Genomic DNA, 24,779 nt, shown 5'->3' with positions numbered 1-24,779 from the left:
CCCCCCCCCCGGGGTTGCACCACAACCGGGAGAAAGGCTGCTGGTAGTGACAGTTTGCACTAGGTTATTTTTTCTTCACGGTAATTCCGGAACTCTGCAATTCAGAGCTAGTGTGCCAATTCCTTGTTCAGAAATAACCCCGACTTATTAAATCCGCTTACAACGAGTGCGTAGTAACCTCCAGTAGGGGATGAGCAAGAGGAATTTTGCGGTATCGGATGGGCAGTCTTTGAAGCCCTTCCATGATTCGCATTCCTTAGGCGCTGTGTTCTTTCCCTATTTTTGCCAAAGCTCAAACGGTGCGAAGGCATTTCTTTACCAGCTGATGTGAATTTGGGCAGGAATAGTGGGAAAAATAAAAATTAGCTACAATGATAAACTCTCCTTAGGTGGCTTGGAGCCTCCTAGTAACACAAAGGAAATGCATATGACATAGACGTATATAATATATGCAATATAGACGTATATAACATATGTAATATATATGTACCCCGATTGGCTTAGGAAAATTTGAAGTTCCACAAAAAACGTTTTCCGTGGACTTCGGTTTTGCAGTTCCTTCCTGCTTGTTGATTCATTTGCTTTCCCTTTTAGGCAAAAGGGAAGATAAATTCTACCTTCAAGAATTAACCACATTCCATTTTTCTCCCTCCATCTGACAATGGCTCCATGCAGGTGACGGGGCTCTCAGAAGAAGACGGTCTGGAGACCATTGCTGCCTGGCACACGATGCCCTTTGTGCCGTCGGGGCATCCAAGTGGGAGAGGAAAGAGACCTTTCCCTTTTATCCTAGGCAGCATGTGGCTCAAATTTCTAACAGATGGAAAGGAATGGAGTAATGGGTTTCTGTACCATTCGGTGTTCTCCAGACAAATTTTCCTGTGTTAAACTGTGCACTAAGTGCCGATTCCAGGTACAGCATTCGAACCGAAACCAGTGACACGCCGTCAGAGGTAAAGCTAGAAGAGGGAGACATTTATCACTAATAGCTCCAGACAAGGCTTTTATGGCCTTGACCCCTCTGCCTTATGTTTTCACTTTGACGATGTAGGCCTTGCTTAAAGAGGCTGAAATCCAGTTGACAATTTACAGTTGAAGGAAGGTGCCAGAAGCTCCATATGGGTTTTATTATAGACAATCAAATTATGATAAGGCGGCATTATTTTTCAACATGACAAATTGTGATCACTTAACTAGTGTTCCTGTCTGTTTGCCCTTTGAAGGCAACAGCAAGGGGGGAACGTAGGCTTCTTCCACACGGATGAAAAACAAGCTGACAGCACGAACACCTGTTTGTATGAAAGAAGTCTCCAGATATTTCCTGAGGAACGTTTGTGCTTTGGTCTAAAATGTCTGGTGCTGAGAATGATCTGGAGGCCTGATGAGAATAGCAAAGACATATTCGTAGTTAGGAGCACAGATCATTCCACAAATAACTCAATATTTGAGGCATCATCTTCCCAACTGTGTTTAGTTTCACCCTCTGAGTGTTTGGGTTTTGTTGTTGTTGTTTTTTTTAATTTGGTATTAGTCGCCTATGTTTTCATTTTGGTTGTTATAGGTCATACCTGGCTCAAAATAAGAAGTTGTAAGACGGTGTGCTTGTGTCCCAGTGCTACTCCTGTAGATAACTGCTGTGTGCATTTTTGAATGTATCCTTCCAGGGTTTCTTTGGATGTACGTAAGCAAATACAAGCGTAAATTCTTATTCCTTTTTCTTTACACAGAAAATAATATAATACACACTCTGTTCTATTCCACGCTTTTTTTTCCCCAGTCGACACTGTATCAATATCTGTACACCCTCCCCATTTCTAACACTTGTGTAGTAATCCACTGTGTGGTTGTGCGATGATCTATTTCACCAGGACGCTGGGAATGACGCTGGGCTGGTTTCCGAACATTGGCTAATTGCCTCACTGCGGTGAATGGCCTCATGCCTCTGTGTATTCACACGTGTGTGAACTGACTTTTAGAGTCAACTCTTAGAAGTGGAATTGCTAGAGAAAAGAGTCCGTTCTTCTGAAAATTATTGGTAGGGGCTCCTGAGTGACTCAGCCGGTTGAACGTCCGACTTCGGCTCAGGTCATGATCTCATGGCTCGTGGGCTTGAGCCCCACGTTGGGCTCTGTGCTGACAGCTCAGAGCCTGGAGCCAGCTTCGGATTCCGTGTCTCCCTCTCTCTCTGCCCCTCCCCGACTCACGCTCTGTCTCTCAAAAATGAATAAAAATTTAAAAAAATTAAAAAACATATTGATAGATAATGCCAAATTGCCCTCAATCAGAACAGAATTAATTTATATTCCAATCATCACTTACAACAGTGCCTGCTTCCCAAACCAGCCTCCCAATGGAATGTTTTCAAACATTTGGATTTTTTTTTTTTTAATCTCAATCTTTCCTTTTATGGCTTCTGGATTTTGAGTCATAGTTACAAAAGCCTTCTCAATGCAAAATTATAAAATATATACTTTTTTTGGTGTTTTCTTCTAGTGTTTTTATCCATTTGGATTTTGTCCTGTTATAAGATTGAGTTAGGACACCGTGTTAATTGGTTTTCAGATGACCACCTCGTTGTCCCTCTCTCTTATTGAAGAATCCTTCACTTCAAAGAGATCTGAGGTGTCATTTTTATCTTACGCTAAATTCTCACATATCTTTGGGGAAGTCGTGTTGCATAGCAAGAAAAAGAAATAGACGAAAGAAACTAAAATAGGAAAACCCTTGGTAGAAAGATATTTAAGTAAACACCGGAAGAAAGGGAGTTGTTTAAGGCAATGTAGAAGAGAGCCTACATGTTTTTTGCTCCTGGAATAATTTGGGCTCCGAGTCAAACTCCAGCTCTACTCTATGACCATACACGAGTTATTTATTGTTGTCATGCATCAATTTTTTCATCAGTAAAAAAAAAAAATGCGTATAGTACATACTTCATGAAATCGTAAGAACTAAATGGGGCCTTTTAAACTAGCTTATTAGGGCTGGACACATAAAGCTTGGCCATTTTTATTATTTCCATAGGCATTTCTTTTCCTCATTATACATTCCTCAAAGAATTCATGGCTGCAAAATATTCCATCACATGGAACGTATGTTAATTCCTACATGTAGAAATGTAGGCTAATGTAGCTTAGAGGTTAATCTCACATGTTAATGCCACATGCTAATTTATCGATCTATTCCAGAATTGTTGGACTTTTTATTGGCTCTTCATTCTTACTCTTCCAGAACTACCCTACAATGCTTTTTTAAAATTTTTAAATCTTGGAGCGCCTGGGTGGCTCAGTTGATTACGCATCTGACTTTGGCTCAGGTCATGATCTCACGGTTCGTGAGTTCGAGCCCCGCGTCAGGCTCTGTGCTGACAGCCCAGAGACTGGAGCCTCCCTTGGATTCTGTGTGTCTGTCTCTCTCTGCCCCTCCCCCTCTCATGCACACACACACACACACACACACACACACACACACATACTCTCTCTCTCCCTCTCTCTCTCTCTCTCTCAAAAATAAATAAACATTAAAACAATATACTTATATTTTTTAATCTTGAAATTATAGATTCATATGTAGTTGTAAGAAGTAATACAAAGAAATCCCTTCATCCAGGGTCCCTCAGTGGTAACATCTTGTGAAACTCTGATACAATAACACAACCAGGATATTGACATTGATACAATCCCATGGAGAACATTCCCACCAAGACAAGGACACGTCATGTTGCCCTTTTATAGGCACATCCCCTTCCCTACCGTATCCACCCTTCCGTTAACTTCTGGCAACCACTCATCTGCTCTCTCTTTCTATAGTTAGGTCATTTCTAGAATGGTATGTGTACTCTTGGGACAGGCAGGATCCTCTGAATACTCATCAAGGTCATGGACGCTATTAATTGATACTGTTTCTCTCCTTCCTTTTTTTATTGCTGAATACCTTTCCATGCTACAGATAGACCACATTGTCTTTAACGGTTCATTCATCGAAACACATCTGGTTGTTTCCAGTTTGGGGCTATTCCAAACTAAGTTGCTATAAACTTTCCTGTGGAGGAAAGTGTGAATATATGTCTTCATATATTTTTTGTGAATATATGTCTTCATTTTACTGGTGAGAAAAAACCCAGGAGTACAGTTGTTAGGTTGTATTGTAGCTGTGTATTGAGTAAGAAACTGCTAAACCCTTTTCCAGACAGGCTGTATCAGTTTATGTGCCCACCAGCAAGCAATGTGTGTGCGATCTAGTTTTTCTGCCTCCTTGTAAGCATTTTTCTTTTTTCTTTTTTGGTTTTTTTGGAGGGGGATGGGGTGGGGTCAGTGACTGTTGGTATTTCCAGGTTGCTGGCTCCATTTCCAGGTCTAGAATCCATGAGGCAAAAAGAAATCCCAGGGAACTCCCACCATATGGTTCCTCCATTCTGTAGCTGGTCTACCTGCCCCTGTCCACCTGGCAGAGAGAAACCAGGGATTGGTTTTTCCATTTTGCTTACTGGGAGGATAAGGAAACATTCGTATTCTCCATCTTTCTGGAAGCAGAGTTATGTTTGTTTTAAAAGCCAAGCTAAGAAGAAAAAATTATTTGAAGAGAAGGGCTCAAGTTCAAGCCAAGGATTTCAATTTGAAAGGCCATAAAGCTGTCCCTGGGGAAGAGCCCCTGGCAGACAAACCATCTCCTCGCACTGAGCAGGAGGGTCTACGGGGTCTCATCTCTCAGCTGCTGTCTAAGACTTGAGACACTGCTGCCCCCCGGGGAAATCAGGGAGGCGGAGGGAAGCATCTTCAGAGATGTCTGGATAAGACGCCATGGGGCCGAGGACAAAGCTGGAGGACTCCTCCGTCCCTGGAGTTCTGTTGAGCCGTGTCTCCTCCATTCAGACTGCTCTGTCCTGGGCAGGGAGGTACAAATGGCTATCTGCTGCCTTCCTCAGAGGGTAACCATCATGGCGGGCTTTCTCTGATGACCACCTCGACCCATGAGCACCACTTGACCTTCTACCAATCCGTCTCCCCTTCATTGACTTCACTGTGTTCCGTTTTATTTCCAGGGAGTTCAGTAAGTGTTCTCTGTGTGTCTAGCCCTGGAGAAGAATCATCGCCTCTTCCTCCCTGCAGGAAGAGCCCATCTGGGAGCTGCCAGACCCTTCTAGATGCAGACTCTTTCACTTACTGTGAGGAGCACTGGGAGCCCATGGGCTGTGGGGCCAGAGGGGCTCAGAGCAGCTGACCTAACCTGGAGGTCATCACCCCCCACCCCCCGCAGAATAGATGCCTCCCCCACCCCCCCACATAACCTTCTTGGAGGATTTCACCCAGTGACTAATTCACCCTCTGTTCTTTCATCGTCTTCATGTTTTCTCTTGCAGTCTTCACTTCCTGAGTCATGAAGTTCACTTATTGGTCCCTCTGTATTTTTGTTGGGTTTTGCTTTGCCTCCCTGCTGGAATGTCAGCTGTCTGAGAACACGGCTGTGTGTGTCTCCCTCACGGCTGTATTCCCAGCAAATGTGTCCATTTGAGGCACCCGGTAGACGTTCAATAAATAGTTTCCTTCCTAATTCTTATGCTGTCATAGATCCCAAACCTTGCAGTGATTCAAAAGTCCAATCCCATTCGGGACTCATATCCATTCTCTTTTCTGGAGCCAAGCTCTGATGCCACCTTGGACTTGTAATCTGGAAGGAACAGGATTTTCTCTCTTACTTCTCTGTCCTCAGGTGTGTGAGTTCGGGGAGGAAGGGCTGAGAGAAAAGGGCTCTGGTCTTTTTGCCTTGCTGGTGCCATTGTCCTTTCTTGACTGTGTTCCTTTTTTCTGGTTTAGGCAACTACAGATCTGGTGGAGTGGGGAGTGTCCGGACTGCCAGCTCCAGAGCCCATGCTAACCCTCCGTGGTCTCTCTGAAGCTTGGGCACAGTCCAAGTTCCCCCACGTAGCGCATGAGTGAACCGAGATAACTCTGTCCGAGGCAGCGCCATAAGTCAGACCCAGTGGGACACCTCTCAATTAGATTTATTCCTTGTACCACTTTCAAAATGGCTCATCGCCCAAAACACCTGTTGGATTATTGGTATAATATTCTTTGTTTCAAGTTTTATTTAAAATTTTCTCTTTATTCTTCTGCACGTCGCTGTCCAGTTGTCCCAGCACCGTTTGCTGAAGAGGCCATCTTTTTTTCCCATTGGATACTCTTTCCTGCTTTGCCGAAGATTAGTTGGTCGTGTATTTGTGGGTCCATTTCTGGGTTCTCTATCCTCTTCCATTGATCTATGTGTGTGTTTTTGTGCCAGTACCGTCCTGTCTTGATGATTACAGCTTTGGAATACAGCTTGAAGTCTGGGATTGTGATGCCTCCTGCTTTGGTCTTCTTCGTCAACATGACTTTGGTTATTTGGGGTCTTTTCCGGTTCATACAAATTTTAGGATTGTTTGTTCTAGCTCTGTGAAGAATGCTGGTGTTATTTCGAGAGGAACTATGAATGGGTAAAGAAGATGTGGTATATATATACAATGGAGTATTAATCGGCAATCAAAAAGAATGAAATCTTGCCATTTGCAAAGACGTGCATGGAGCTAGAGGGTATTACGCTAAGCGAAATTAGTCAGAGAAAGGCAAATACCATATGATTTCGCTCGTCTGTGGAATTTAAGAAACACAGCGGATGCACATAACAGAAGGGAAGGAAAAATAAGATAAAAACAGTGAGGGAGGAAGACCATCAGAGACTCAAATACACAGAACAAACTGGGGATTGCGGGGGGGGAGGTGGGGGGTGGGCGAAATGGGGGATGGGTATTAAGGAGGGTGCTTGTTGGGATGAGCACTGGGTGTTGTTTGTGACTGGATTCTACTCCTGGAACCAAGACTACACTGTATGTTAACTAACATTTTTTTTTTTTTTAATCTCTTTTCACTCAGCTTCACCTAAGCAAAAATATCCACAGTACCAAAGATCTGGTGCCAGGAATAATATTTTTTTATTTTTTAAATTTTTTTTAATGTTTATTTATTTTTGAGACAGAGAGAGACAGAGCATGAACGGGGGAGGGGCAGAGAGAGAGGGAGACACAGAATCGGAAACAGGCTCCAGGCTCTGGGCCATCAGCCCAGAGCCTGACGCGGGGCTCGAACTCCCGGACCGCGAGATCGTGACCTGAGCTGAAGTCGGCCGCTTAACCGACTGAGCCACCCAGGTGCCCCGAATAATATTTTTTTAAAGCACACCAAAACAATAACTTTCTGTGTGCGCGTGCGTAGCACCTAACATGAAATCCCCGTACCTGTAGGTATCTTACCACTCATCCGCTATAAACAACATTTTCAACCATCCTTCCTATCAACTGAATAAATAATGTTGGTATCACTACATTCTACCTTAGAATAAAAAAAAATTCAACTCACGTGAAACCTGTTTTTTTCTTTCTTTTTTTCAAAAGAGCCTCTCTTCCAAAGCAAAACAGTTTTTGCCTGGAATTAACTAGAAAACCCAACAAGCTTGTCAAGGCCATAGCTTTTATCTGCTTTTAGTTTTACGAAGTTCCACTTCTTTATGAGACATTTCACGAGAAGCACCTCTCCATTTAGAAAGAGTGCCGGGTCGGGGCGCCTGGGTGGCGCAGTCGGTTGAGCGTCCGACTTCAGCCAGGTCACGATCTCACGGTCCGTGAGTTCGAGCCCCGCGTCAGGCTCTGGGCTGATGGCTCAGAGCCTGGAGCCTGTTTCCGATTCTGTGTCTCCCTCTCTCTCTGCCCCTCCCCGGTTCATGCTCTGTCTCTCTCTGTCCCAAAAATAAATAAACGTTGAAAAAAAAATTAAAAAAAAAAAAAAAAAAAAAGAAAGAGTGCCGGGGCTGAGCCAAACCTTGCAGGATACGTGTGTTATTATTACCTTTTAAAATCTTCATCAAAATGTATTTTTGTATTTTTATAGCTGTCCCACAAAAGCCCCATTTTTAATGCAGGCTATTCTGGCCCGGCCTCTGGCATTAGGCTAATCTGACGTACATAACCTGCGTCCAAAGTGAGTGCAGAGGAGAACGGGGCACAGAAACTCAGAGAAGGAAACAGATGTCGTGGCCGGCAAGACCCAGAGAGATGTCAGTGGTGGGGGGAGGGGGAGGGAAACTCGAGATCAAGCCTGAAGAATGAATGGGTTTGAAGTAACCTGGCTTAGGCTAGGGCTGTAGAGATGGGGAAAGGTAGACAGGGCTAAGGGCCTCTGGGAGGCTCAGTCGGATGAACATCCAACTCTTGATTTCAGCTCAGGTCACCATCTCATGGTTCATGAGTTCGATCCCCACACTGGGCTCTGTGCTGAATGTGCGGAGCCTGCTTGGGATTCTCTCTCCCTCTCTCCTTCTCTCTCTTTCTCTCTCTCTCTCTCTGACCCTCTCCCGCTCAATCTCTCTCTCTTTCAAAATAAATAAACTTTAAAAAAATAAAAAATAAAACAACGGTACTTTTAAAAAGCTGATATGATTCTTACTGTGGAGATTGTGGGAAGTCAAATGGAGGCGTCTCTGGGGCTAACGTACGGATCACTAGACTAGGTGACCACGAAGTTGGGAAATATTGGCATCATACACAGCCTCTTTGTAGAATTGGGAGAAAAGAGGTTTTGTTCGGGGATGCAACATGCCCTGCTGTGTTTGTTCCCCTCTGGCTCCAAACAATGTCCCTCCAACTGACTGCAAATGCTGAATATGTTAGAAAGCAGAGGAGGGGAAGGAAGAGTGATTCTCATAAGCTCCCGATTGTTCTGCATCCCCGTGGGCAGAAGAAGTATGGCTGGAATTAGGGGGTAAGGGAGAGAGGGGTGTGAAGCAAAAATATTGCTGTGAGAGTCCACATTCAACAAGTGGAAACTGTGGCGACTCTGTTTGACACCTAGGACATAGTTGACAGCAAGGGGAAGGAAGGACAAGAGATCCCAACTGTGAGGTGCTCTGTCCCCGGGGACCCAGAGGAACTGGACGTTGCAAAGGAGGACCCCCAGGCAACAGATACAACAGAGAACCGCAATTCCATCATGAGCTTCTTTAAAACTCTGGTAAGTGTTTTCCTCCCCCTCTTTCCTCAATCCCATTGCTCAAAAGTTTGGTTAATTCTAAGAATAACACGTCCTTGGATGTCATTGTATTGAATGGGGCGCCATGATGGTGCAGCTGGAACACTGGAGAAGGGGGGCAAGAGGTGCCTTGCAAGGGGATCATGTCGCATCACGCTGTCCTCAGAGCTGAGGACCATGATATGAACGTTGGGTGCCCAAACTGTGTGTGACATGAGCTGTGTTGTCATGGAACTCTACAGTAGTTTCATGTCTTACGGTCATTGATCATAAACATAGTTGGAAAATAGCTCCTTGAGTTGTGGACCTATCGACGTAGTTTTGCCACCCAAATGGCAGATAAAACTATAGAAATAATTCCCTATCTTGTTACATCTAAATCTACTTTAACTGCATAGAGGCAAGGACCCGTGTCTTGTATTGCTTGCTTATCTCTGATTCCTCAAGGAAGCCACAGACAGTCACATGTCAGACATGCAAAAGAGGGCTGAATGAATGAATGAATGATCAAACAGACAGCTGCAGGTGTGTTCCAGTTATTTCCAAAGTCCGAGACTAACTTCAAAAGGTAAAACAAGTCAACAGAACGTGCCACAAACACCAAAGGGTTGTGCGTTTCTTTGGATTGGTGGTAGAATTCATGGGAAATCCGTGGCCTTCCAGGAGACAGTTTTGAATGTGGTCAAGCCCTTAGTGAATGTGTAAGATCTGATACATTTCATTATAAAATATTAATTTTTTTAGCTTTTCTATACCTAGAAATTATCCAGAAGTCCGTGGTTTTCTACTGAACTTGGTAGAACTCCTTTCTACTGGAAAGGACTTCTCATTGCATTCTTTACCAGCAGAGTGAATTTTACCACCACCCCCCAGAAAAAAAACAAAGACAAAAAAAATGTATCTATGAAATCAAATCACCCTGCCTAATGAGCTAGCTATGATTTTTAATATTTGGTTTTCTTACATTTTAAGGTTTCACCTAACAAAGCTGAAACAAAAAAAGATCTGGAAGATACGGTAGGTAGTTTGAAGGGTGACGCTTGGGTTTGGGTGTAGAGTTGGATTTGGGTTTGCGTCTGCTGTTTCGCGTCCTGAGTTTTGTGTGTGTGCATGTGTGTGTAGGCACGTGTATACTTACCTACATATGTAGTGATTGAAAAGTGCTGTTAGACTGTCTTTAAAACATTTCATTCATGTCAATGATATTTTAATGAAAATTTTAGTGGAAAGCTTGAAATATATGCTAACTCTGGATATATAATGTCACAGTAACCAGTTTCTTATATAAAGTAAGAACTGAATACCGGTAACCGTGTATCATGTAGTCTTGTTAGCTGTGTATAGAGAGACCCAAGGAATATAGGAATAGGGTACAGAGTATGGAGAAGCCACTGGAAATGAGAAAGAAATGAGATCCAATTGGAGGTAGAAGTAAGCTGCCATATTTCCGGTTTCTAAAAAATATATTCTGTGTCTTTCATGTAATTTGAAAAGAATAAATCACCACGAAGGCAGTTGTTTGGTGAAATGAAATAGTCACCATTGGACACTTGCCAAAGGAAGGAATGTTTAGAGTTAGGATGCCCTAGAGAGACCGAGTTTTTTCCCGTCTTCCTAGAGATTCAACCAATTCCCCTCAAAATAAATTTTGTTTGGATCAACTACTTTCTAGAGATGTTTTCCTTTACACTTGACAGAACTGATTATCCCTAATGGAACACATGGTTTAACTTTCACGGGAATCGGGAGGAAAGTTTAACTTGGTGACAGATAAGTGTCTTGGGTCCTCCTTTTGATAACTGCTTTGAAAGACACTGGGACCAAATAAATGGCGTGGCCAGCCCGACACATCTGTTACCAATTTTCGAAGGGGCCAGGTTGTGAAAAGGATCCTGGAATTTATCTCAAGACCTGCGTTTGAGCTCCGGTCCTGCTATGTGGTAGCTGTATGATGTGATCCTAACCCATGTGAATCCAAATTTCAACATCTGTCAAATCAGGACAACAAAAATTCCATCTCCCCCCATCCCCCAGCATTGAATGAAAATATGACAATGCCTGGTAAACCACGGAATTCTATTCAAATGTAGGTGATCACGATTTCCATAATTGCTGCAGGACATATTGAACCACCACTATTACATTTGTACTGTATTGATTGGTCCTTCCAGAATGTTCTTCTTATGTTAGAAAATATATATATATGTATATGAGTCATCTACATGCATTTCCTTTAAAATTAGTCGTTTGCTGCAAGTCAGCTAGGGTCAAGTTCAATGAATAGTTGCGTCCAAATGTTTCTCTTTTGATTCTGTGTCTTGCATGGTTTAAAGTCACATAGTCAGCACAATAGGCTAAAAACAGTGGGGTATGTGGGCGAATTGCGTGGCTTCTCAAGTGACCCGATGGCGTTCATTCTCTTCCGCTGCTCATACACCAAGACTCTTCCCCCCCCAGAATGCGGTCCCAACTGCACGTACATAGCTGATAAAATCTCACTACCCTGCCCAGAGAGGTCAAGGTCACTGCTAGTAGAACCGAGTCTCAAAAGAGAGTTTTGTGACTGTAGGTTGTCCATGATACAAACAGATCCCTTTATACAAACCTGCCTTTTTAACATCCTTTCTACTGAAGTTCTTGGATCCTTGCATTTGAAACATCTACACCATTTGTCCATCTTCCCATCTGGCCCAGACGGTTTTTAGCGCACTACACGCCCCACACAAAATCCCCCGCCATTTGTAACTCGAGTCAACAATTCTGAATGGTTGTCGCTGGGTTATTTCAGTTCCAATCTCCCCCCACCCCACCCCCACTCTGGCTCTGTGGACTGGCACACAGTGGACACTTTTTTTGCCAGAGAGATCTGCTCGACTAGAAGTCAGCTGAAGTTTTTATGGATGATCCTGCTTCCCTGAGGTTTCTAATACTGAATAAAAGATCGTTTGGAGAAAGGAAGCCCCTCAAGGCAGTGTTTGCCTTGGCTCCGGATGCAAAAATAAATTGTGTGTCTTCAGGTATTTTTTTCCTTCCCGTGTGACAATAGCATTTAGATATTGAAAACTGTCAAGTAGGGGCTGTGTATCTTTTTTAAATCTGAATGTTTTATATCATATAGTCGGAGCTTAAATGTCCGGTCCTTGTCTTTAGCAAGTCGTGTTAATCTGGGTCATTTAAGTAGGCCGCCCTGATGAAAATTAAGGTGTGCTTGAAATGGACTGTGAGTATACTGTGCAGCACATTGTCTCTGAGCGTTTCAGAAAAGAGAGTCATTTACGTGATGGGAATGTTCTGGTTTGGGGATGGGGGGTGCTGTCTCGGCAGTTAATTGTCAAAGCGTTTCAATGCACTTAAAAACAATGGGAAAAAATGGATTTTGTCTAAAAACAAAAGTTCTAAGCTGTGACCGCTGTTGCCCAAAAGGCATCCAAAGCAGAAAGTGTCTGTGATGGACAAGCTGGGCAGAAGATCTGTGAGATCCAAGCTAAAGCCACCAAGAAAAAGCCCCTGCATAGCCCCAGGCTAGGATTCGCCTTTAGGAAATTCTTTAGGCATAAGGTCTGTATCTTGTTAAATAACAAAGAAAAAAATAAAAAAGAAAGAACCCTGGTCTTCACCACATGGTACAGGTGGCTGTCCCATGTCCTATGTCCCCTCAGCCCTGCTTCAGGGAAGACAGCCTTGTATGATTGGGATCATTAGAGGGCATTAAAGATTTTGTGAATCAAATTTCAATGATTATTTTAAATCTCCATAGTTATAAATAAACATCTGGCTCATTTCTTCCTAGTGTGGACCAGGGTTCTGGAATGATCCTTCTAACTCCGTGTTTCCCAAACGTCGAAAGTATGCATACTATCGTAATCATTTTTGTCAGATTTAGCACGGTTCAGTTGATCTTTTTCATTAAAATGGACTCAATTCCTATTTAAAGGTATCTTTAAAGAAAACTTTTATTACATCATACATGGAAAACTGGAGTCATTTTTCGCAAAGAGTTAACCATTAATATGGCTAATTAAAAAGTAACGACCTTCTAGCTACCTTGTTTGTGTTAAGCTCCGAATCCAATGCCTTTCTAGCTCCATTAAAATGCAATTTGAATTAAGCGTTACGTCTCTGCGCAATCTAAAATTACCTGTGATGCCACCGATGGTATGCTTCCTACGCTTTGGGAAATACTCTTCTAACCTCAAGAAAATAACGTTGTCTTTCTGTGGCCTGTTCCCTCCATTTTCAGTATCAACTAAGCTCATCCTAAGCCCAAATAAAAGCCCAGACAGAACGAAACAATGAATGAAGGCAGAGCAATTTCTATCTCCATGTCCTTGGAAAGTGAGGACAACATAGAATTAGTTGTGAAGATTTCACTCTCAATTTCTAGGAAGACACCAGTGTTCGTCTGAAACCACCAGTTAAGATCCCTGAATTGGGCCAGCATGCTTGGACATTGTTTATCTTATTTATTTATTTATTTATTTATTTATTTATCGATCTATCTATTTTATTTTATTTTATTAAATATAATTTACTGTCAGATTGGTCTCCATACAACACCCAGTGCTCATCCCAACAAGTGCCCTCCTCCCTGCCCATCACCCACTTTCCCCTCTCCCCCACCCCCCATCTACCCTTAGTTTGTTCTCAGTCCTCAAGAGTCTCTTATGGTTTGCCTCCCTCCCTCTCTGTAACTTCTTTTCCCCCGTTCCCCTCCCCCACGGTCTTCTGTTACGTTTCTCAAGATCCACACAGGAGTGAAAACTTACGGTCTCTGTCTTTCTCTGCCTGACTCATTTCACTCAGCACAATACCCTCCAGTCCCAGCCACGTTGCTGCCAATGGCGGGATCTCATTCTTTCTCATTGCCAAGTAGTATTCCATTGTATATATAAACCACATCTTCTTTATCCATTCGTTGGACATGTGTTTAAAACATCAACCATTCTCCACTAGGTTGAATGAACTTGTTAAAAAACCTTCCCCAGCTGGATGTTAGAGTCCCAGGATGGTGTATGCAAAGAAAGGCTCCATAGAAAGATCTCCTGGCTGCATCTATATTTGCATAAGCAAACCGTGTTATGAAGACACGCTTTAATTTCCGCACAGGCTTGTTTTGTTTTGTAAAGACAGAGAGGGCGGAGTGATAGAAATTACGGGGTGGGGGGCGGGGGGGTGGAGATTAAAAAGTGGTGCTACTCTATGTGAGAGACAATTTGGTAATTGCTAGCGAAATGTGTCATAGACCTTATGCAAAGCCATCCACCCGAATTCCCACCCGGAGCTTCTGTGAGGAGGGGGCCCTGAAAGTTTACAAAACGTATGACTTTCCCCCTCATGTCTGCATTTCATTAGGAAATTCATTTCATGCACAGCAAAGTTTCATGTCTCCAGAATCTCTTTCCTCCACACAAAGGGGACCACCCAAGTTCAGTATTCCTAAGGTTTCTCCCCCGATCATTGGTCTCACATCCTGCCACTGCCTTGCATTTCGGGCAAAGATAGGATTCGGGAAATACTGGCAGGAAGAGGTGCCCCTTCCTGGGATTCTGTAATGCCAACACGAGGACTGAAAGATTTTGCCTTGAGTTACGTTCAGTCTATTTTTTGTGTAAAAGTAGGAGACAATTCTCAAATGTTCTCAATTCTCATTTTTGCAGGAGTTTGGTAGAACTTACTGGCTTTTGCCTCCTTTTTCTTCGTTTGTCATCCAAACAGAGAGAGAAATAGGGCCATTAAGACCAACCAGCCAGATTGTGGCATGATTATAGGAGCTGTGCCACTCACCCTCAATTTCGTTGGAACCCAGGACAGAAAAGAGGAAATCCAAGCAAATTCAGGGATTAAACATCGTCTTCTGGTTTTGCTATTAAAAAAAAAAAAAAAAAAGCAGTGGTTACCAGTCGTGATCAACTCCTAGGCTCATTTCTCTGTATCTCAATTTTTCTTTCTATAAGAAGAATTTTCTTAAACATTTTTTTTCTTGGTTTAAAAAAGTAGGGAGGCCAGGAGTTAATAAGCGAAATAAGCGTATTGTTATAAATAATAAGAGCGTCAGCTTTGCTTTGCTGAATCGGGATCTTTTTCTCTTGGCTTCGTCACATGCTATGCTTCGGAATCAAACTTTTTCACATGTTCTTCTAACATTGAACATGACAACGTGCACACAAAGCAAGGCATTGTTTTAGGACTTTTTTTGCCATGCCCAGGAATGCTCCTCTCCCCACTCAGGTTTTCCTGATGTCCGCCCTCTCTGCGGGGCAGCTAAAATTTTAGTAGCTGGCTCATTTAATTCATAAGCTCTGCCATACGGTCATTGTTTTCCACTTCAGTGTAATGTTTATATCTTACTAACCCCTCTCCTCTCCCACACCCAAATGTGAAGACATATTAGGGAAGAAGGTAAGGTCATCTGAAATGCAATCTCCAAATCTAATGTTAGAATTTCATATGTGGGGTTGCCAGATAACCTACAGATACTCCGCCAAATTCAAATTTCAGATAAACAGCAAATAATTTTTTAGTATAAAGATAAATATGTCCCGGGGACCTATGTTCCGATGCCTCAGAATTTTTCTTTGTTGATCTGAAATGCAAATGGACAGGGTATCTTATATTCTCATTACTGAGAGTGTTTGCTGTATTTGGCATATCTGAATCCATCCAGGAGATTGACTCCAAAAAACACAGAATTTTTGTAATCTCTTCCATAATGCAGAGTATTAATTCAGTTTATGCTGGCAGAACACCATCTGGGGCACTTCGTTGGGAAGTGAGGAGATGGGTGGGCAAGGAGAAAAGACTACTGGTAGCCTATGACCCCATAGCCCAGTAAGGAGGGGCAGGGTGGGTAGAAACACAACATAACAGGATCCCGTGTAGGCATTGCTCTCCAGTCCTTTCTAGACAATTATTTAGCTATTTATTTAATGCCTATCTTATGCCAGACACTGGGCCTGATGGGAGCTAGGGATATAATGCTGACCAAAGCAATGGCTCTTACCCTCAGAGCTCATGGTCTGGCCAGGGAGGTGCCTATTCAACGAACAATTACACAAATATACTACAGTTATATTATTCTATATATAATAGAGTTATCCTCTTGCGATGTTTTTTTCAAGGGTCTCTGGGTACTTTCCCAGTGTAAAGAGAAAAGGAGTACCCATCAGTTTCCCAATGAAACTGATGGGTGTAGATGTGTTTCTCAGTTTTTTTGTCATTCTCACCTTCTGGCCATGAAGCTTTTTTTTAGACATTTTCTCCCTGGCTGCATACGATAGCACAGGGAGTGGGGAGACCTTAGTTCATTAGAGGCAGGGTATTATAGGGGAGCTGGTAAGAGTTTGGGTGTGGGTATCAGACTCCCTGGATTTTGATGTCAACTCTGCCCCCTTATTAGTGTAGTCGTAGGGAAGTTTTTTTTATAACAACCTGGGACCAACATTTCCTTCACTGTAAAATGAACATAGTAATTAGTTCCTTCCTCGTAGAGCTATTGTTAGTACATTCGATCCCTTAGAGCAGTGCCTGGCACAGGTACCTTTTCGTAAAAGTTAAGTTTTATTAAAAGCTGCAAGTTGGAGATTATGTCCCTTATACCTATACTTTCTTTATGTCCCTTATACCTCCTTTAATGTCTAACTTGGACGAGTGACATAATATACGTTTATAATAGGAACACGGATGTATTGGAGGTGCCTCTTCAAGATGTTTTTACTGGTGGGAACATGACCAAAACCACTTGAAGGCCACTCAATATGAACTAACAACATTCTAACAGCAAAGTGCCTCCTACGAGCACCCTGATCCCTAATGACTTACAAGAACATAATATAGTTTTTTGCAAAAGGAAAATAACTTGACTTTTTTCCAAAATTTTAACACAAATCCACATTCACATAGAATATTTGCAAGCACAGAAAATTGTGAAAAAGAAAACTAACATGCATAACCCCAGCCTGTATTTATAAAAAAGAGCCCTTTCGCTTTTGGAATCCTGACATCACTTTAATTTTTACTTCTTTTTTTACTCTTATAGGGTGCTGAAAAGCCACCTGTCCCGTCACCTGACGTCCAGTCAGACAAAGCTAACTTTATATCCCAGGAGACCAGAGGGACGGCCAAGAATCCTACATCCTCTGAAACAGCGAAGGAAGCCCCCAAGGAAAAGGGGGCACCCACCTCTCTGCCTCTGAGCAAACTGTTCTGGAAAAAGGTAAGTTCTATTTTCAAGACTTGGGGAGACTTTGGGGCTCGGAAGACTTGAGAAACTATTTCAACTGGGCCAATTCATGTGCTCACAAAGCACACAGTTTATTTTTCTTCTCCCAAATGACTCAATTAGCCATTGAGTTGAAGACTTGTAATTTACTCCTGGGAAGAATGAAATGCCTATCGGGTCATGTGCATATGTTTCACGGGAAAGGAAAGGAAATAAACACGCAGATTTTTTCATTCTTGGAGTTATTCCAGCTCATGACAGACAGTTGTGGTATTTCGTGACTTCATCTTCTTACTAAAATGGCTTAGTAGTCTGGCTTCTTCCTGGATTCCTCCGAGCACTCTCACTCCAGCGAGCTGAACCACCTCTGGGCTCCCTCCCTCTTTCCCTGCAAGATATAATCTGTCATTAGGAACCACTAAGGCTCACTCTCCTTTTAGAAAACCAAGGTGTCCACCATTCTCCACCAGGGCAGGGCACACAGCGTGCTCTGTGATAGGGGCATTCACACCACCGTCCGATCTTTTTCCCTCTAGAATTCAGGCGGCGTGCGAGGGAGTGTGGTGGGTGGGGCTGAGTCAGTCTGAGAGCTATTCCTTGATCATCGTTGTTGAGCAAACCCCAGCTGCCACACATGTTCAGAACTCTTGCCTCTTTTAAATGTGGCCAAAAGATGAGCAAGAAGCCGTGGGTGAGAAAGTGGAATATAATTCATAGAGCTGAAAAAGATCTAATTAGTAATTTCATCAAAACATCCACGCAAAACGTGCAAAACTTGGCATGCGATACAAGGCAGGTGATTAATACAGATGCCCCTGTGGTGTTCGTTGTATTCTTTGGTCCAGAATCCAGCTGGATTTCTGGAACTCTTCCCTGTTTGTTTTCTGTTGCACAGATATCTTTCTTCTGGGTCCTGCCCAAAACACAAACTCTAATACTTAATGAAAACTTTGGGTGATGTCATTTGGCATCCTGTTCTGGTCTCCTTCCTTCCCAACCGCCAATTACTTACTTTCAAAAAAGCTTTTATCACCAATACAAGGCAGGCAACAGTTCCCGAGTGAATCAGATGTGCAGTTTGGTGGCCAGGAAGATGACTTAGGCAACCCGTACTCAAACATTTTTATTTAAACAATTATACATATTTAAAGTGCATTAGAAAAATTGAGCCAGCACATTAAACTCAAGATTTAATATATATGTTGTTCAAGGTGAGACTGTAGATGTTTAGCTTAAGAAGCAATCCTATTAAAAAGGAACTGTTACCTGATCATAAATTTGGATCCTTCAAGGAGCGACACTGAGACAGAATTGATGTGCAGTAGATTTATTGGAGGCAAGCGGCATGAAGGATAAAGGACAGGGGATAGGAGTAGGTAGAGAGAGACTTCACACCATAGTGAGGGTCTGACACAGGAGAAGAGAGACAGGGAAGGAAGGCGGAGAAGGTCAGAAAAGCCATGGACTCAGGGTGGCTCTGAGCCAACGGGAAATCCCAGAGCAGAGCTTGCCCACGAGGAGTCGTATGTTGAGCAAGAATGGCCCAGTACCCTGCCGTGCTCAGTCATTGCCTGGGAGCGTGGCCTCAACATTAACTCGGTAGTGGATGCCGAAGAGGTGTGGGTGGGAAGCTCTCCCAGCAGGGAAACGGCACACTCCGTGGCTGCCGCAGAAGGTACATGAAATGTGGCCAAGACCATGCTGGCAAGGTGGCTGGCAAGTGATGGAAGTCTGAGGAACGCTGATTGGTGCAGACAGATCTGACTCTGGGTCCGATGAGCCTGGATGAGCAGCCTCAGTTTCAAAATTCGTAAAATGCAAATAATAAGGGTACCTAGACGGAGAAATGAAGACTAGATAAAAAGAATGCCCGCAAACCCCCTAACACCACGCCTAGCACAAAAGTGGCCGATGACAGGGGCCTGGGTGGCTCAGTCAGTTGAGCCTCTGACTCTTGATCTCAGCTCTGGTCATGATCTCACAGTTTGTGGGATCAAGCCCTGTGTCAGGCTGTGCACAGGGCCTGCTTGGGATTCTCTCCCTCCCTCTCTCTCCGTTCTTCCCCTGCTCATGCACACGCCCTCTCTCTTTCAAAATAAATGAATAAACTTTCAAAAAAAAGTGGCCAATGAATTGTCCTTCTGACCTATGTCATTTATCTCCTGTGTGTTCAGGAGGGGACACACTTCCTCTTTCTATACCCTCCAGTTTGGAGAAGTTGCTAAGCTACTGAGCCTCAAATACTTAATTTTTCCTTATCTTTGGGGTCTCTGAGGGATATATTGGTTCCTCTTTGAAACTCAAGCTATTTCCATTGAAGAAAAAACAGGACCAGTTGACATTCATCCCCCTAATGATCAGATTTCATATAGGTCAGTCTCATTGGTTTTTTTCCTTTTCCTCGATTATCTGGCTTTATTTCTTGAGTAGATTATAAAAATAATGAAGAGACACTAAAACCCAGTCACCGGTAAATCTTGTTTTTCTTTCTTCCACCTAATCAGGAAGACAGCTCTAGATGAACGTAAAATACAGGCGAGATTCACTCATGCAAGAGTATTTTTAGCTTCTTTCTTTGTGCTGAGTTTTTTTGTGCTAAGTGCTGGGTGCTAAGGCATTGAAAAGATAGAGCGAACAGACTGGTCCCCTTGTGCAGCTGAAAATCTCATGGGGGGATGTATGTTTTAGTAGAAAACAAAATGAAGACCTCTGTTTTCTTCAAATTAGAAAACACTTGATTATAAAATCACTGTTGTAAAAATTTTTGGAAAAGAAACAAAGAGGAATGCTAGAGAATTTTGATATTTCTGCTAACCCAAGCTCTCTTTCTTCTCCTCTTGTAACTGAGAAGCTTTTACACAAACTGACTTTGAAGTGTGTGCGTCCACAATATGAACATCAGAAATAAAATTCTCCCCTAACACGCTGTGGATACGAGATTATAAGTTATTTTGATTTATAGGCTTGATTGCGAAAGTCATTCTTATTATAAAACAAAAATAACAAAAACAACCTTTGAGAAAATTAAGTTCAAATGATGTCGTATTTGCCAAAAACTGTTTCGAGTCCAGTGACTGGACTACCTATGCCCTTTATTGTTCTGGGGTCTTTGGTATACCATTTGTTCTGTGACCTCCCAAAAGTTACTCAGCCTCTTTGAGTTTCTTTTTCCTCATCTGTTGAAGGAAAGGGTTGATCTTGAAAGGAAATAGATGATCTTGAAAATTTCTTGTATGTGGCAAGTCTTGCATGACAGACAGAATCAGAAAGTTTGGACAAATTGCTCGACCGCCGAAAGCCTCTGTTTTCCTTTGTGTAAGTAGGGACGTGTTCATCTCACTGTGTTGTTGTGACAGTCCAATAACTGTACCCAGAGAGACCCTCGGACATAGTAAGGGCTCCACGAACAGTTTTATCATTTCTTCAGGTATGAACAGTTGCTGGTGATGATCTAAACATCCATGTGTGGCGTTTGATGCCAACAAAAGGCACAAAACAAGACTAAGGCTCATTTGTACTGCTGTCGAAACACCTAAAGTCCATTTGGGGGAACAAGGCACATACATATGCCTGCACCTGCAAGTGTGTGTGCACGTGCACCATTAATAAATGCTACATTTGAAATATCTTCAAGTGGGTATTTGAAGGTAGATGCAGGTATACAATCCGTGTCCACGGCGCAAGAAGACGTATTTGGGAAGGTCGATTCCTTTCTCCCCTCCTCCTGCATAGTGTAAAGGTAAAAATAAGCACAACTTAGAACGAAATGAACATAGGGAAGAGTTCTTAGCCCAGAAAGCAGCTTTCCCTGCCTTCCTTTGGAGGAGAGGAACGATGGTGTGGGAAAAATAATGGGAGCCCTGAAGTCAAAGAGACACATCATCAAATCTCAGCTCTGACAGTTACTGGCCATTTGAATGTGATGGGGTGACTTGAATCCCCCATGCTTCACTTTCCTCAGTTCTGGGGACAGACTGTGGCATCTACCTTCTGTGGTTAGTGGGAGGACTGAGTCGGAGAACGAATGCAAAGTGACTGGCCCTGTTCCGAAACAATGATGTTGGAATCCGGTGTTCATGTGTGGGGGGCAGGTTACAAATGCCGTGGGTGTTTAGAAAAGGGAGCAGTTGGTATAGGTCAAAACAGAGTGAGAGGACTTTGAAAATCCTCTGGATCCTCTGAGTTATCTGCTTCAAACACAGATGCCTGCATTTGATCCCAGAACCCACGGGAATCCTGGTTAAGAGAGTCTGGCATATGGCCGGACAATTATGGAAGCACTTGAAAGGCGGGCTGAAACGTCTAAGCTTGAGGAAAGGTCTTAGGGCCACTGTGAAACCAGTGAACTCAGAACAGCTGTCACATGATCAAAATGATGCTTCCAGAAGACCTGCTAGCCACGGGATGTCTGTTGGCTTAAGTGCTACCATGTGACGGGATTTTAAAAAAACATCCTTTCACGAATGTGCTCTTCAAAGGACGGGATCCTTTGCTGTGTGAGTTTATACTGATGAGTTCAGGAGCTGTTTAGGCCCTCGTTCTCAGCAATATAAATGCCCAAGCAGGATCCTTTAGTTTCAAAGTGGGTTTTGGTTGGGATGGTGAAGGAGGCTGGACAGTCCGTAGGCTCAGCGGATAACAGCCAGATGCCCAGTTCATTGAAGGAGATGAGAAGTTTCTAGTTTGAGATTTGAATGGGAGTCCTGCGCTCCATGTGGCTCCCGATTAGCCCCACACCCTCTTGTGTTCTTCTCACCGGAGAGCTTGGGAACCCAACGAGCACCTCCCGGCCTGCAGAAATGGGACTTGCGCCGAAAGAGCCCCTGTCGTCTGCTTTGAAGTGAGCCGTTGCATCAGCAGCACCGTCCAGTTTTCATTCTCGTCTTCCATCTATCACACCGGACCCCCTGGCTGTGGGAAAGAGCGAATTGCAATTCGATGCTGCTGGTTGCTCTGCCCGTGGGCTTTCTGCTCGGTGGGAAACGTGAGGAGGAAAGGGGGACACCGCCTGAAGCCTCCAGTTGTCATTGTGTGTTGAGCGCTGGTGCAGGTATACGTTACATGTGAGATCCAGGCTCGGCTCACAGAACGGGTTCCGTAGAGCTACTGTTGATAAATGTGGCCCAAGCTGAACATGTCATCTAGAGAGAAAGCAAATCTGGGCGTGGAGAAGGAAGCTCACACAGCTACTACAAAGCGTGACTCAGACCCTTGAGGTCTGAGGGTCTTGGAACTTGGCTCTTGGAACCACTTCGACCGCTCCCTAGCTGTACCACCTTGAACAAGTGACTTCGCCTCCCTGTGTCTCCATTTCTGTCTACATAAATGACGATCACCCTCCTGACCGCTTGGGGCCACTTTCAGTGCGATGGTGTGTACAAAGCCCCTGCACATGCAAGGTAGATGCAGGTGTACGATCCGTGTCCACGGCACAGGGAGACGTATTTGGGGAGGTCGATTCCTTTCTCCCCCCCTCCTGCATAGTTTGAAGGTAAAAATAAGCACAGGACTTAGAACAAAATGAACGTAGGGAAGAGTTCTTAGCCTGGCATCCAGCTATGAACACCCTAAAATGATGGGCAAAATATTTGGTTCGTGTTTATTTTTCTGGAAAGAGTCCAGATCTGCCAAGCGGGTCTCAAAGCGGTCTGCGAACATCACCCCGCCACAACCCCTCCCTGCCAAATTTAAGAACAACTGCAAAGATCATCTCCAAAGTTGAAGCTTCGCAAACGGTCGTCATGTAATGGTGGCCTCGACCTTTGACGGCACTGGGGCAATCGCCCCCCTCCTTGAGGCAGTCTGCGTATGACAGAATTACTGTAGGGAGGAATAGTGTCTGAAGTTGGGTGTGTTAGACCCCAGCCTTCTGGGCCTCCAGAGAAGGGTTCCAGCAGGATTCAACTTTGGCACGATGCCACTGGCCTATGTTGAGGGATGAAGCAGCTATCGATGCTGGCCACTGCTCTACGGTCAGGATAAGGCCAAAGACCCTGCTCGTTACCTCACCACCTATTTGCTCTATGTGTGCCATGGGATGGATGTCTCTGGGCTCAACTGCCAGAATTTTCCTGAGCGGCTCATTTGTTTTTACCTGACAGCAACTGTGTCTTGTGTGATTTTCATCAACAAGCAGAAAATGTTAAGGCAGACGTGTCGCTGACCCACAGCCGAGGCTGTGGTCTGTGTTTTCTGTAGCAACGCTTCTCCCCCACTCCATTCGTGTCCTGGCCGCGTCTGGGTATTTATTTTCCCTTCGTTGCATTTTCAAATACATAACTATTTATCATCTTGCTGTACCGTGTGATCCCGCGTAAGTCTCTCTCAAGTTCTCTTTGGAACCAGGTGTGCGTAAGCAATTCAGTGTCCAAGAATGGCACCAGAGGGCTGTTGGCCCAAAGAACTCTCCATTTTTTGGTAACATTCTGACTCTTACTTTTGTTTTTATCTTCCCTTTAGTCAGTTAAAGAGGATTCAGTCCCCGCAGGTGCAGAGGAGAATGTAAGTTATGCATTAAATGGCAGAACCATTTCATTCTCATCTTCCGCATGCTGGACCATTGGGCATTTCAGCTCTGGGGTCCTGTGTTCTTGCATTGCCCCAAGTGTCTCCCATCTGCCGTAGACTCTTTCAGCCTTTCATGTGATTAGGGACCAGTGGGGAATAACATTGGGTGAATATTTGCAATGCCTATGAAATCAGCACAAACGAAATCACAAAGTCAGAGCATGCGTTTTTATAATTTGTCATCATCCAGGGGCTGAAAGAGTCTATCACACTTAAGACCATCCTTCCATTTCCTTAAGGGGCAATGATGCTGCCCCCTGCGCTTCTTCTACCTTGATCGCTCTCTGTTTCCATGGCAACCCAGATTCTCTACTAACTGTGGGCGGTACCCAGGACAGGTAGGTGCGTCAAGCATGAGAGCATCTTGCTGCACTTGATGCTAAGACTGTTGTTCTTGGGCGGGAGAACCGACTCCTTGGGTCTACACCTGGGAGACATAGGCTGGACCTCACTGTCCAAACCCTCCAGACTGTGCGTTCACGTCTAAAGGGGATGGCTCCAAAGAGGCACCGCAAAAATGCAGTTTTCCAAAAACATCTTCCAGGGAGATTAATCAATTGTCCTCATGAGTCAGCAGCTTTCTGCTCTGAATGGAGTACAGTCTTGGAAAATTTCACAAGTGAGGATAAGCGAGTTCACAGCTCCTTAAGATAGAAACTGATCATTATCGTTTTGCCAAAGCAAAATATGTTTGGCTCTTTCTAGGTGTCTCTTGTTTGCTAGCCTTGGAGAGAGCTTGTGTTTTCATTTTTATTTCATTGCTGGCATTGAACTGATGTTGAAAATCCAAGTCTGTTCCAGAAATGTTGTCTGTGATGTGGGATGGAAATCAGAATGGTTGTTACAATTCTTGCTAGGAGAAAGGTCTTTCAAATCTGCTTTTTTGTTATTGTAATTGGTTTTTTGGGGGGGGGGGGGGGGGGGGGGGGGGGGGGGGGGGG

General features: G+C 43.8%; 1 protein-coding gene across 2 annotated transcripts in view; it reads left to right on the top strand.

Moving 5' to 3' along the window:
* Positions 1-24,779, top strand: part of BCAS1 (brain enriched myelin associated protein 1) — a 66,522-nt gene that overhangs the window by 12,738 nt on the left and 29,005 nt on the right. Inside the window, exons 2-6 of one of the 2 annotated variants that reach the window (XM_040460033.1) lie at positions 8,877-9,035; positions 10,026-10,070; positions 12,477-12,611; positions 17,089-17,265; positions 23,731-23,772. In XM_040460033.1, coding sequence (XP_040315967.1) covers positions 8,877-9,035; positions 10,026-10,070; positions 12,477-12,611; positions 17,089-17,265; positions 23,731-23,772 — 558 coding nt within the window. The remainder of the gene's footprint in view (positions 1-8,876; positions 9,036-10,025; positions 10,071-12,476; positions 12,612-17,088; positions 17,266-23,730; positions 23,773-24,779) is intronic. The other variant, XM_040460034.1, reaches the window with a different exon arrangement.

This window comes from Herpailurus yagouaroundi, unplaced genomic scaffold (genome assembly GCF_014898765.1).
Source record: "Herpailurus yagouaroundi ecotype Mexico unplaced genomic scaffold, PumYag 246, whole genome shotgun sequence".
NCBI classification, from domain to species: domain Eukaryota; kingdom Metazoa; phylum Chordata; class Mammalia; order Carnivora; family Felidae; genus Herpailurus; species Herpailurus yagouaroundi.
Note: the sequence above shows the minus strand (reverse complement) of the source record. Positions and strands in the feature narration are given on the sequence as shown.